Raw genomic sequence first — 14,402 nt, forward strand, 5'->3', positions numbered from 1 at the left:
AAGGTATCTGCTATGAGAAGACATCAGCACACCTTTCTGGCAGGTCTGCCTGCATTGATTTGCTGCAGGCAATTCTCAATCAACATATGAAGAGCACTGGCAGGAGCTACCTCCTAATTATAAATAATTTAGTCAATCAAAATATAGCTCCTCAGCTACGTAAAGATCTCATTTCTTCTCAAGAGCCTTACATGGAAAGAAAAATGGAAATGCTATACCAGGAGGAGGGAAAAACTTTATTTAAAAGCGACAAAAAATGAAAGCTTCAGGATCCCATTTGTGGTGTAACTTACAGCAACTTAGGTACTTGTCAAAGCTAATTAAGACAGGCCATCTGCAAACGCTTATGATTGGAAACATTCCCCGCCCTGTGCCAGCAGTACAGTGTGTTACAGCCTCCTCACATCCCACCCTGACAAGCCTAAGCTGCTTTGCCTGATGCTACCCATCCTGGGGTAGGGAGCATTTTCCTCTTCCTGAAGCCAAGCAAGATTTGCTTGAGCATCACCCTTTGGTTCTGACCCGCAGGAAAGGACAGGGGAAGCGTCCCTGCCCCGTGCATGGTTAGGGACAGGAGCAGCCCCCACTGCCACCCTTGCACACGGGCACAGCCCACTCTCAGGCCAACTCCCACCAGTGGGCTGGAACACCTTGCCAGCTACCCCACGGCAGCAACTTCATCTTCGAAGCATGGTAGTAGCAGTTCACTGCGTTTGGCAAGCCATTTGCAAGCAGAGCTGTGGGCAGCGAGAGGCTAGCTCAGAGGAATGAGGCCTGCCAGTCCATCCTAACGTGGCACACAGATGGGTGCTGGCAGGTCTGGGCAGTGTCTGTGGAGGAGCAGGTCCTGTGGGACAAATAGCTTGCAGGACTGACACCCAGGCAAACAGCAGCACAGTGACCCGTTGCTAGTGTGCAATACCCTTGATACACAAACGTTTAGATTCTCCTTAGCAACGCCTTTTTTTTTTTTTCTTTTTTTGGTCCAAGAAGTGTTCTTTATACCCTGAAGAAGCCAGAAGTGCTGGAAGCTTGTGAGAGGCCAGCCTCACAGGGGAGACAGGCACTGCCACCCGTGTGCAGGGTAGGCAGAGCCACCAGCCCAGGGTTTCCTGGGCAAAACTGCACGAACCTTTGGAAAGGTCTTTCAAATCTTAGAGGCCATTTTGGAAGTGTCATAGTTGGACGTGACAAGTACAAGGATGTTTAGAAATCCATTTTTATTCTAGCTGTGGGCTTTACAAACACTGCCTTGGCCTCAGGATTTTTCTCAGCTGAAGTTTATCAACCCAGTTTAAGTGCATGGACTCAGGCTTTAATCCCAGAAGAGAAATTCCAGTTGCGAAGCAGAGTAAGCTATAAACCAGCTCTCCCATTGGTGAAGGTCCATTTTGGAAAACATGACAAGGACCACCTGTCCTTGGGGCGACACCTACCTCTTGCCCTCTGAGCACCCTCTGTCTCCAGCAGGAAAGCTGAGGTTAGCTCTATGAATCCTGCCAGTGAAACAGGGACTCCAGTGGGGACAGCTGGCTTTGACGTGTGCATAATGCAAAGATGTCAGGCTGATACTGAACCTTCAAAGAGGCAAAGGGAAAATGAAGCCATATCTCTTTTCTTTGTAAAGCACTACAAAAATTGCCTGCAGAGTTGGGGTTTTTTTTCAAAGAATCATATAAATATATCTATGTCCATACATACATACTATATATACGTTGTACACACACAGACATTCTTTAATTTTAGGTCCTGCTTATCTGTCATGAGATGATACTAGAGGAGATCTCTATACCTGGATGACTTGAGCAAAGTATATTTGTAGTGTCTACAAGCACCCCACACACTTGGGGAGAGTAAAAAAATGAAATTAAATGTGGAATTTTAGCTGACACACTAAAGCTGTAATAAAAATCTTAATATTATCTCTTTATTCAGATATTTTTTTATTAAAGAGGTCTTACTAAATAAATCAATACTATACTTGAAAACTGAGGTTGCCCAAGTGTCTTTATAATACAATTGTCAGTTGCTTTTCTGTTGGTGGACACTTCTCTCATACATCATGTTTAATCAACGTTTAATACTTCACTGCAATGCTTTGCATTTAGTCTTGTATGGACTCTGTGGGTGCTCTGCACTGTCAGGTCAGACAGTCTCCGACTGAGAACCTCTGGTTTCCCCAGTGCCAATGTTAGTTATAAAGTAATGCTTCACTGGTTGCAGCTGCTCCAGACAGTACCTTTAGGTAGGTAAGGTATGCATAGTCATGTCCAGCTTGCAGATAGCCAAACCAAAGCAAAGAAATGAAAACAGAGTCTACAAAAAAGGGAAAACACTTTGCACTCTGTTAGGAGGAACACTGCATTTCCCACCTCCCAGGGTGCCACACAGAGCTCCCAGCCCAAGAACATCTCAGCAGAACCTCTCTCTAGCTCCAGCTATATCTCAAACTTTCTCCAGAAAGATGTCATGACTTTGCTTCTGTAGTCTCTTTCCCCCCCTCAGAGTGATGGACATGCACCATTGCATTCTGCAGCACTTGGCATTTCTGCTGAACTTCATGCAGAAGTTAAAGAACAAGGTTAACAGCTGGTGTGGAGACTGGAACCCAGCACCTGAATGTGAATGTGCATTCCTTACCTTTGGAGTTTGGTACTAAGCTAGGCTTTCTGTTTACTGTTAGAGAAAAGCTAAAGAAACATTATTTTTGCAGTACTCCCTATCCCAAAGTGCTCCATAGTCAGCAGAAATCCAAGACTCACCACAGCCAGAGGCTGGAAAGCACTTATTTAAAACAAACAAATGAACAAGCAAACAACAGACAAAACCAAATAGTGAAAACAACACAGAGAAACCCCAGTTCCAAGAGTTGCAGAGGATTTCTATGAAGGAACAGAAACCAGTTCTATCAATGTCACTTCTACTCTGCTATAGCATATCTGATGGCTGGAAGACATCCAGTATAACATACACAAGACAAATACAAGGAATATTCTGCCTCTCAGGAACATTAAAATATAAAACACAAGACTATGCTAGCCGTGTAATAGCATTATAAATCACATTTTTTAAAGAATGTATAATAATATTTTTTAAAGTTCTAGCTACAGAAAAGACCCTTTTGTGTTATCCTTTAATTATTAGCATAGAGTTTAAAATTACAAGCTCTCAAAGAAAGATATTTTTCCACTTAAATAATAGGCTATCAATGGTTTCCAGACACTGAGATGCATAAAAGACTTTCCCAATCTCAACCCACTCTCACTGTAACTTTCACTGAACACAGGAAAGATCATGCTTACCTCAAATTTGGTCCTATTCATCTCACAGGTATCTTTTTTCCCTCTAAATACCAGCTCCTGACTGTCAGTAGCCCTCTACAGATACTTCCTTTAATATTTGCCTGCTTTTTAATTTCTCATGTTCTGACGGAGTAAAATTCATGTTGGATCTCTCAACAAGGAGATCGTAAAAAAAAAAAAAAAAAAAAAAAAAAAAGTAAAAAACATGGTACCTGATCATAATTACACTTGTCACATTCTTTACTTGGTTTGCTGTAAAAAAACCCCAAGAGATGCACATCTGACATCCAAAGGAAGACACAGTATCTTTGCAAAAGAAAGTCCTGTGGAGATAAGAGCAACTACAAACAGACATCTGGGGTAGGATTCTGAGGGCCTCATTTTAGACAAGGATCTGAGCTCTTGGACAGAGACCAGGGCACAGTGCTGGCAGAACGTGAAACTGTTTCTCCACCAGCTACTCAGAGTCTCAGCAAACAGCACAGGCCAAACTTCAACTTCCAGACAACTGAAATCAGGCAAGATGGCCCCTACCTTTCTTCAAATGAAAAAAACCAGATGTGACAGAAGTGTACAAGGGTTGGCAAGAGAGAGAGATGGCTGGAGGAGAGGGTGCGAGATAGAAGGAAAACAAATCCATTAAAAAAGCTAAAATAACTCTCTAAAAAAGGTTTTTGTCCTCAGAACAACATAGTAAAGCACAAGTAGGTTTTAATCCACAAAGATGTAATTTTTGGCTTGCTGCTCTTTGGGGCTGTAAACAGAATTTATCTACATTTAATCTTGTTGGGCTTTGTGCTCTAGAATCTTCCAACTATGCTGAAAAGGAGACAGTAAAGTCTAGTTAAAATCACTTGATTTCAGCCTGTGCTCTCTTGAATCAGAAAGCCTTCCAGTGACACTTGCTGTGGGTGTACATTGACACTGCAAAGAAGAGAATATGGCCAATTAGTCACAAGACAGTTCTGCACTAAACAAATTACTCTGGGTTTATATGTTAACAGAATTTAGCTCAGTCTAACCTACCAGCTTTGTGTAGCGTGTTTTCATTATCCTGGAACTTAACGAAGTCAGACAAGTTCTGAAGTCAGTCTGACTCAAAAATCAGTGCAGAAATCTGGACTTTTTTAAAAAGCAGTTTTAAGAATATACACTTCTCAATCAAGTATTTCTTATAAAACCAGATCTGTTGTTATTTTTTAAAAATTTAAAATGCCCATGCAGACAAAATTCCTGACAAATATGTTTTCTCTTGAGTATGGGGCAAATTATCATAGAAAATATGTTACTTTCTAAGTCCAGAGAAGAACTTTAGAAACCTCAGGGAAAAACTGGCCTTTTGACAGTATTCAAGGCTGTCAAGACAAACAGAGCAGCAGAAAAAGTAATTCTCCAGCAATGGGTAATTATAATAAGCAGGTATCAGTAACCATGCTGGCGGATGAAGTCACTGCTGGCATTGACTTCAGCAGGCTAGGAGAAGGCCTTTCCACGATTAAGAAATGCCAGCACTCCAAGGGCTCTCATTACGACCAGAAAAAAACCCAAACTACAGTGCAGAGAAGTAAAGTAGGACATAAAATTTTATTCTGAAATGATCTCTGGCCACAACAATAAAATGTAACAAATATTCACTAGAACAGTCTTAACTCCTGTCATCAGCTGTACAATACATACAGTATCATAAAACTGGCCACTAGGATTAAAACCCACTACAACATCTTTAATGTTAAGTGGCAACAGCAGCATCTCACAGAAAATTATACATACATATATACACAGTCCACATTCAATCGTTTTTCACGTTTTCAGTACACACAGTTGCAGCATATTACAGTCACGTGTCTAAGTCGTTGCCCAATAAAAACCCAAGCTACTGCTTAGACGTAATTGTAGCAGTTGAACCAAATAATTACAATTTGTAGCAGAGATGTACAAGCCCCTAGAAACAGTAATTCACAAATGTTTTATTTAAATGCTACCATAGCATTAAACTGGGCAATATTCTAATCTTTGCTGACTGGAAAAAGAGTTATTTTTATATTTATCACAAATATTGTTGATGGAAAAAAATACTAAAAAATGGAGAGCATTAAATAATGCACACCCTTTCCTAAAGATTCTAATATTGCCCAATGCTACTTATGTCTAAAGTGTTTTCAACATTCCCATGAAGTCATTTATAACTCCAAACCACCCACCGAGTTAAAAGTGGCTTAAGTGCCTTGCACCCAAATTGTAAAAATCCCTGGCCACCTTTATAAGAGCCAGGCACATATAAAAGGAATGCACTTTGGTTCATACCAAATGCCCTGGGATTAAATCACACTATAAAACTAAAGAGTTTGAGGTAAATTTTTACAAACACAGTTGATTTCTGTCTAGTGTCACCATAACAAAAATTAAAAAAAAAAAACAAAAAAACAAAAACAAAAAAACCCAAAACCAAAAAACACAAAAACCAACCACCCCAAAACCAATTTGATGTTAAAGTATAACCAATGAGGAAGGGCCATCTTTAACCCCTTAATGAGACATACCACAAGAATAGTGTGTCCTCTCCACCCCAGCAGTGTGATTGCCTTATTGTTTCTGTTAAGGCCTCGATCATCTACAGGATGTTTTAAGACAGGTATAGCATTTTAAAATAGATCTCATCCCTAGTATTCAGTATTCAAAGGGTTAAAGAGGCCAAGATGCATGCCCTATGGCATTGGTAACAAAAGGCACATTGTTAACACCAAGGGCACAATCCATCCTTTATTGTTAATCTACACATCTTGCATCACTCTGTTGTTCCAATACACTTAAGTGATAATGAACACTCCAGTGGTGCAAGAAACTGAGCCAAGTGAGACTGCAACCTAAGACAAGACAACACTGTGCTATTACCAAATCTGAATATAGCTCAGACACCCCCAGACAATGGTAACATGTGAGACTAAGCACTGTTTCCAAGCCAACTTCTACCAGCCTAATTATCAGAGCCCTTAGAATAAAATCACATCAAAGCAAGAGGCAACGTCCTTCTCACCACCCCCACCCCCCCCTCCTTTTTTACAGGTATAAATAAGCTACAATAAAAAGCAACTACATCACTTAAAAACCTTGATGTAGCTGCTCCTTTAGTATGGAGGAAGTCGCACTGTATCTGGGTTAAAAAAACAGCTCTGCACACTGTATTTTGGCCTTAAAGTTTCCGGTAGCATTTATGAAGGTGGATCATAAATGCATTATTGGCATTAAGAACTGGTTACATGAAAAAGAAAATTTAGTGGTTTTAGCCGATTAATGACTCATGAACATTATGAATGTTTTTACGTTAAACCACCATGAAAGGAAGGAACATGAATAAATGTTCCATTTAAAATATATTTAGGGAGGTGATTCTTCTTCCGCCCCTAACACAAGCATCCCTATTTCTTAACTTTTGCAGGAAGAGTTAGGGTAGAAAGGAGTGGCAAAGCCAAGTAGGTGGTGGAGGAAGTAAAGATTCCCAGTTACTGCAGAAAAATACACAGTATTGTATTCCCACAGTTATGAGAGTCATTTAATTTTCTATGAAAATCAATATATATCTTTTCCAGACTTAGAATTTACTGACCATAACTTACTGGATATTCATATTCCACAAGCCATTTTTCTTAGCTGTATTACTCTATTTCATTTTTAACATGATTTCATACATGTTTACATATTGCACTTACACATATTGTATAAAGGTGTGAACATTTAATACTAAATAATTTAACTTGACTAGAGGCAGGAAACGATCTTTTTAATAATAAAAAGAAAAAGGTAGGTTGATTGATGTTCTAATTTTTACAGTTATCAATCAACAAATACCATCCTCTACTCAGAAATTATTTTTGGAGCTTCTTTAGGTGTTGACTTTTTGGCAAGAAGTTAAGCGATATGTTTCCTGAGAATTCTGTCATTTTGCATTTATATCCCTCTCCCAGTCTTACATTAAATTAAAAAAAAAAAAAACAAAAAACAAACAACAAACAAACCAAAACAACCACACAAACAAACAAACAAAATTAAGCTGTAAGTGGTAAAGTAATGAATATGAAGGAGAAATTAACCGGAAACTTTCTTGGCCTCTCAGGGGACCATGCTTTAAGTATTTTTCATAATTTGTACAAGTAACTCAGTAAAATCTGTGCATATAGGTGTTGCTTATAGTAAAGTTACCAAGGTTTAATGCAATCCATTCTAGTATGTCTTGTTCTAACATCCATAAACCCTACTAGATTATGTTCTGCTTTGTTTAAAATTCTGTTTTCATGTTTTATACATCCAATGTAGACCACAGCTATTGTACGTGGTGAAATACTGACTTTGGATTTCAAACTGTTCCTGTTGAAAACATGCTACAACGTGTGAATATTTCTCATAGGTCTAGATATTATTCCTCAGTAAAGACCATCTTTCTTCCATAAACGGTTAAAAGTAAAAAAGAAAAAACTAAGCATTAGCACGCACATGAACAAATCTACATATATCTCTAACTGTTCCTTCAAAGTAGATTTTCAGCTATAAATACCAAATATTAAATCAAATTCCAACCATTTAGCTTTCCTTTGATAATTCTCCCTTATTAGAAAGTCTCTAGGATGGTGTCTTCCAACTGTAAAGCTTTCCACTGAGGATATTTCCATGTACAGTTAGTTACACTGTCTAAGGTGAAGTACTTTTCTGCAGAAAGCAACGTAGTAACAGTGTTTGCCCCTACATGCAGATTTGATCTGAAGTGTAATTGTACCAGAGAGGTCACAGTCGCTCAGACAAAAAATTGTCAGAAGAAATAAAAGGAATCTGTGAGATCCATGTAGTATTAACAGTCTGGAAGTTACAGTATAAAACTGACAGAATGAGCACTTCCGCCTATGTGATTTATGGAAACCAAGCTGTATGTTAGGAAAGAATGCAGGAGAAGAAAAAAAAAAAAAACAAGAAACCAAAAACACAAAGAGAAGCCCAGTGTGAATGCTCAATGTTATACACCTGAAACGAAGCCCAGAACATTTTGCTTTACCAACTCATCAGTCACTTTCAGATTTAGAGGAACAGACATACTTCCATCTTCATTCTTTCTGAGACTGCCTGTTTCTCTCACTCTACCACATGGCATGCAAGGTAAGAGAATCATTTTAGCCCTGGAAGATCTTATTTTTTGCATTATATTTAAATGCTCATTTTTTTAATCAAAAAACATTTCTTTTAAGTAGAGAAAGCATTCCACAGGAAGTGACTGTATCATTAGTGAAACCACTACTTTCTCTGGGCTACCATACAGAAAATTACAATGTAACATGCTATGGCTCCACTTCAAACTACAAGTTTATAAGTGCTTAACTTAACAGTATTTCTTTGAGTATTCTCCCTGGAGTCCAGTTAGGCATAGGTGTGAGTGTTTGCAGAATCAAGATCCATACCCACAAATCCAAAAGACAGAATTTTACAAATTTACCCCAGGTGAAACCCAATATGAACTATGGAAGAGAAAGGTTAATATGTTTGACACCACGCTGCAATGTATGACAGTTATGTTGTAACCAGTGGCCTGCCACTGATGTTTATTACTGTGTCACACTAGTTACAGTAAGGCTAATTGTACTGTAGAAGACATTTTAAAAAATAAGTATATAAAAACTTAAAGCATTGTCCCCATGTTTTTATAAAAACAAAATCAACATTTCTTACATTTAAAATGAGTGCTGAAAGATACAAATGAACAAAGTTATTAAGCAAATAAAAATGTATTATCTGAGCTACTTTTTCATACAAATAAGGCTCAGCCACATTTTATTTCTCATTTTAACAGCATTGGGTTTCTCAAACTCAGCTAACGAGTTTTGGCAACACTGTTCTTTGTTGAATATTCCCATTGGCATCTGTCATCTGTGCCAAGTTAGTCCTCAGTTTTGAAGCTGAGCTTGAAGTCGGAGGTAACTTGGAAATCGACGTTATAGCACCAGTGCTCTCTGTAATTCTCTTCGCCGAGGCCTTTTCCCCAGTCGGAGGCTTTGGCAACCGTCTCCGTAGCCAGGGATGCCGCAAAGCCTGGCTGGGTGTCATACGGATAGCAGGATCCCATTCTAAACACTGTTTTAAGAAGTCAAGGAACAGGGGATCATCACATCCCTTTAATGCATTACCCCATTCTCTGCTCTCTGGTGGGCCACGTAGTTTTCCCCTCCGAGAGCGTCCACCATTAAGTATTACAGAGCCATCAGACAAGGTTGTGATACTGCAGTAGCGGGGATAACCCTTAGAACTCACAAAGTTTTTGGCTCGCTTGGATGAATCTAAGAGTTTTGGAGAAGGCATACCCAATAGCTCAATCATACAAGCCAGCTGGTCTCCTTCATCTTCTCCAGGTAAAAGCGGATAACCGGTGAGAAGCTCTGCTAGAATACAGCCCAAGCTCCACATATCTATGGGCATCCCATAACGAGCACCAAGGATGACTTCAGGTGCACGGTAAAAACGTGACTGAATATAAGTGTAGACACGCTGATGCTCATAACAACTTGAGCCAAAATCAATCACTTTAATACCACTTCTACCCTGTTGCTTCAACAGAATGTTCTCAGGCTTAAGGTCACAGTGGATGATTCTGTTTTTGTGCAAAGCATCCAAGCACTGTAAAATTGAGTGGGCAAACTTGCGGACCAAAGGCAGGCTAAAGCCCTGAAACTTGTTTTTCTTTATTAATTCATACAGGTTCATGCTCAGCAATTCAAACGTCATGCAAATATGGCTGCGGAATGTGAAGTTTTCCAACATGTGAATAACATTCATGTTGTTATCCTTATCTTGTTTTCGGAGGTGCTCCAGGATCTTGATTTCTTCCGCAGCTTGGCGGTGGAAACGTTTTTCATTTCTCACCATTTTTAGTGCCACATGCTGATGCATCTTGTGATCATAGGCCTTCACCACCTGCCCAAAGCTTCCTTTCCCTATAACTTTCAGGACTTCATACCTGTATGCAATATGATCATGGGGTACTTGTATGTAAGACCCTTGGTCATCATCATACCCGCAATTGTTTGAACCACCAATCACCCCTTGCCGCTTCTTTGCATTTGGACCCAAAAAGTATATTTCAGGGTAGCTAAAAATCTCATGATGCTCAAAAGCTGTTAATTTTTGCATGTATTGCTTCATTGCCTGCTCTGGTGTCATAACTGAGGCTTTCACCTTCCCTGTTCCATCTGTAGATTTTAAAGAGCTGGAGCTCCCTTGTCGTCTGTGAGCACTCTCTGACTGTCTGTCCTGAACCACTGGCAATCCGGATTTGCCTAGTGTTGTAAGTCCATTTGGCTGTGTTGTCAGAACTGTCCTCTTGTTACTATTATCTTCGAACAGCTGCTGAACCTGGATTTGTCCATGGCTACCAACATGGAGGTGCTCATTCATTGTGTGCTTACTGCCTCCAACCTAAAATTGAAAATAAATACATACCCAGTTAACAAGAAAGGCATGAACTCTATGCTTCACCATTCATTCTGCAACCCACGATCCTGCCTAAATCACCTCAAAACTAAGTATTTGCTTAGAAGTCAGTTGTCTACAGATAATCTAAAAAATACAGCATGTATACTATGATACTGCTAGATGTTATTAAATTTTCCAGATCCTTGTTTCTCAAACGCCACTTTCATGACTCTCTAAATGTTTGCAACAAGACAATCACAGACATGCTACCATGATAGGCTAACAATTCCTCCAAGCTATCTTCAAGGCAACAATCTTGTAACATCAAGAAGTGAGCTTGAGGGACATAAGACTTTACAGAACATATTGTTGCTGGGGATCAATGTATAATGCCTGCTCTGACTTACATGGCTAAGGCTCTCCTAGTCACCTGTGATCACAAATCCAGATTTTAACTTGTTCCTAAATTTGCTGTATATCAAAAGCTCCAGATACAATTTTAAGCAATAAAGAATGTGCTGTGACATGTAAAGAGGAGAACCACCTGTACATTTCTGAAGTCCAAGAGATGCCATTTACTGCTTGCAATTGAGACGGGCACTATTCAGCAAAGCATAAGCACACCTTTCTAGCACTTTCCCAAACCAGTCTTATAGTAACTTTGAACCAAGATGAGATGTGGGGCCTGATGCAGAATTGAGTGGAAAGAAAATCTTTGCCTTGAAGAACATACAAGTTACTTTACTTGTAGGAATGAAAGAAAGGATTAGTTGATTTTAGAAATTACATTTGTTCCTGACAGTTTTCATGAGGGAATAAACAGCAGCATTCAGCATTTTCAAGCAAAGAAACAACAGAAGTGCTGGGGTGTGAAAATAACTACTGCTCAAATCCTGTTATTTTTAAGGAGAAACAAGAAATTTACAAGCATATATTTGCCACTAAAATAGCTGTCCTTAGAATTCCTCATTTGCTCTAAAGTAGAGGATAATTAGTTTGTCTTCTGCCTGGTCTTATACAAACGTGGGAAGAATTCCCCTGCTGTCTCTCCAGCTGATTCACCAGTCTTAATATTTATGCCAAATTACTAACTGAAAGTTCACCAATACTGTCAGACAGATGATCAAGCCAGGGTTGAGAGCACTTTTAATCTGAACCTTATTTTTTCTAGGCAGCTAAGGAAAACACATTCCCTGTTCACTTAAGGTTGCTGAAATGAAATCAGAAAATGACAGTTGTATGCTGTGATACGAGGCAATGAAATCTGTGCTGCAACCGCAGAAGTGCTTCTTAATGAGAATACCAGGACACGCAACGCAGACACTAGCATACTTTGTGCTTCTGTTAAGGTATTGGCCTGATACAGCAGAAGCATGTTTTTGTAAATTCAGTAACTTGTTCCCAAGTCAGCTGGATACCAGCTTCACCTTTGGACAGTATTTTGAAATCTGCAGCTCTGACACTCAGATAACATATAAACAAGAGATCTCAGGGATTGCTTCCACTGAGTTCACTGCTCTTCCGATTCCATTTTGACTCATGTTGAATAACTGGTCCATTTTATTTCATCATTGCAGTTTGACTGTGTATGTTTATTTGCAGTGCAATTTGGGCTCACACTACCAAATTTGATCAATCTCACTGAAAGCATTACCACACAATTGCAATTCAGAGCAAAGACATTTGTAACATTTAAGCACAGTGAAGATACACGGGATATTGACATTAATTCCCTTCCTAGTTTGATGCCTCAAAGGCATCAGGAATTAAATCATCAAGGGGACTTAATGAGCCTATCATGCCTACAGGGAATTCCTTCAGGTCAAGTTTGAAACACGCTGCAGCAGCAGTTTCCTGAAGGTTGCCCTGATCCTCTATATAAACAGCAGTTGGTAGAATAAAAGTAAAATTCAGGCCCAAGAGCTGCTATATGATACATCGCACAAGAACCAGACCTAGTTAGTAAAATGTGTCAGAGATTCAGCACATGCAGTATTGTAGAACTGTGTAAGAATGAAGCAGCAGAGTTACTGTACAGATTACTAAAAGTACTCAAACTAGGAAATTCCAGTTACAAATGTTTCTTCTGTGGCACCAGTTGAACAATGAAGCAGAACATATCTGGACAAACCCAGAGTAGACAATACTAACGTACAGACAACAAGGCAGGCAGAGCATAGAGAAAGAGCGCAGAAAAACATCTTTAAGAATTTCTTAACCCAAGTACTCATTGCCACAGTTCAAAGAATCTTCAATTCTTGGGTGTTGGGTTTTTGTTTTTTGTTTTTTTTCCCCACTTCATTCACCTGTTTTCAGAGTTAACTATTTTCTGTCCTTCCTAAGAATTGGCTGTTTCAATAGATGTACTGGGGAATTCTTCAAACTTCAGTTATTTGCTTTGTATCAGGGCCTGGAAAAGTCTCAAACATTTATCCACTCTCAACAGGGACTAAAGAGTTCTTTTTCCTAAAAGTGTGTTTGCAAACACATTCTAAAATGTAAACCATGTAGCTTTCTTTCCTGCACCTTCAGGCAGCCTCATGCTTTCTCTTGCTGCTCACAGGTTGGCTTTTTTTTTTTTTCCCAAGCAGCAGAATGAAATCACCAGCACTATCCCAGCTTCACCCCAAATCCAAAGCGACCGGTTTTGCCAGTTTCAGTCAGCTGCTGCTTGGGAATGCAAATGCAGATGCAGACAGTAGCACTGGTTTTCTTTGTGGAAGGCACCAAATTAGCACAGGCTCTATTCCAAAAGCTGTGGAGGATAAGAGAGCTCACTTTTCTTTCAAAAACTTCAACATGAGTTTCAGAGCTATCAGACACATCACAACCACCAAGTCAATATGAAAAATGGACTCCCCCCATCTCAGGGTCCTGCCTGCACAAGAATCACCAGCTCTTACTCTATTTCCAACCTGGATGAGGGTTGGATTCTCACCAGCACTTTGCTCTGCCTATCTACTTCTGGCTACCAGGTGTCTTGAGATGGCTGTCAAGTCCAGGCTTGCACTGCTTACAAGCTCCACAGGCTTCAGCAGTGACGCTCTAAGTTCCCTGAACCACAACCAATGGGCTTGGGAAGTTTCAAAGGACCGCAGCCTTCTTAGTCCAGTACCAAGCTGTTCATGGTACACAGAATCTCCATCAGCCTTTCATCTGAAACCAAAAGTCTGAGAGTACTTGTATCTCCCTTTTGCTTCTGCAGATGGGCCTGTAAATTCCAGAACCAACAACCTACACAGCTGACAACCTGCATGGTTATGCAGTTTACTTATTATGTATTTTATTGCTTGTACTCATACCCATCTACACCTTCTAAGAGTTACATATTTTTATAACGCACATCTTTGAAAACTGATTGATATACACATTTCTCCATAAAACATATTGAAGTAACAGGCAAGTTTGAACTCAAAGAACTAATCTTCCTCAATCTTCTGGCAACATCAATTACAAAAGAGCAAATATTACAATGGGATTTTTCTCCTCTCTCTGTAGTTTTTCGTAACTTCAAAATCACAGCTACAATTCTGCTTTAACTTTGGTTTGCTCAGTTTATGAAAGTTGATGGCTATGCCAAAAACATTCCCCTAACCTTTGAAGTAGAGACAGTAGGCAAAACAACAAAACACCCACTTTTTTTTTTTTTTTTTT

The 14,402-nt window shown here is 39.5% G+C and overlaps 1 protein-coding gene across 1 annotated transcript in view; it reads right to left on the bottom strand.

Annotated features, from left to right (window-relative positions):
• Positions 1 to 8,477: 8,477 nt before the first annotated feature.
• DYRK2 (dual specificity tyrosine phosphorylation regulated kinase 2) overlaps positions 8,478 to 14,402 on the bottom strand; it is a 30,873-nt gene continuing 24,948 nt past the window's right edge. The window contains exon 3 of the mRNA XM_026868091.1: positions 8,478 to 10,752. Within this exon, the coding sequence (XP_026723892.1) occupies positions 9,150 to 10,730 (1,581 nt within the window). The 5' untranslated portion in view covers positions 10,731 to 10,752 and the 3' untranslated portion in view covers positions 8,478 to 9,149. The remainder of the gene's footprint in view (positions 10,753 to 14,402) is intronic.

This window comes from Athene cunicularia (genome assembly GCF_003259725.1).
Source record: "Athene cunicularia isolate RWA chromosome 1 unlocalized genomic scaffold, athCun1 chr1_part2, whole genome shotgun sequence".
Lineage (NCBI taxonomy): Eukaryota > Metazoa > Chordata > Aves > Strigiformes > Strigidae > Athene > Athene cunicularia.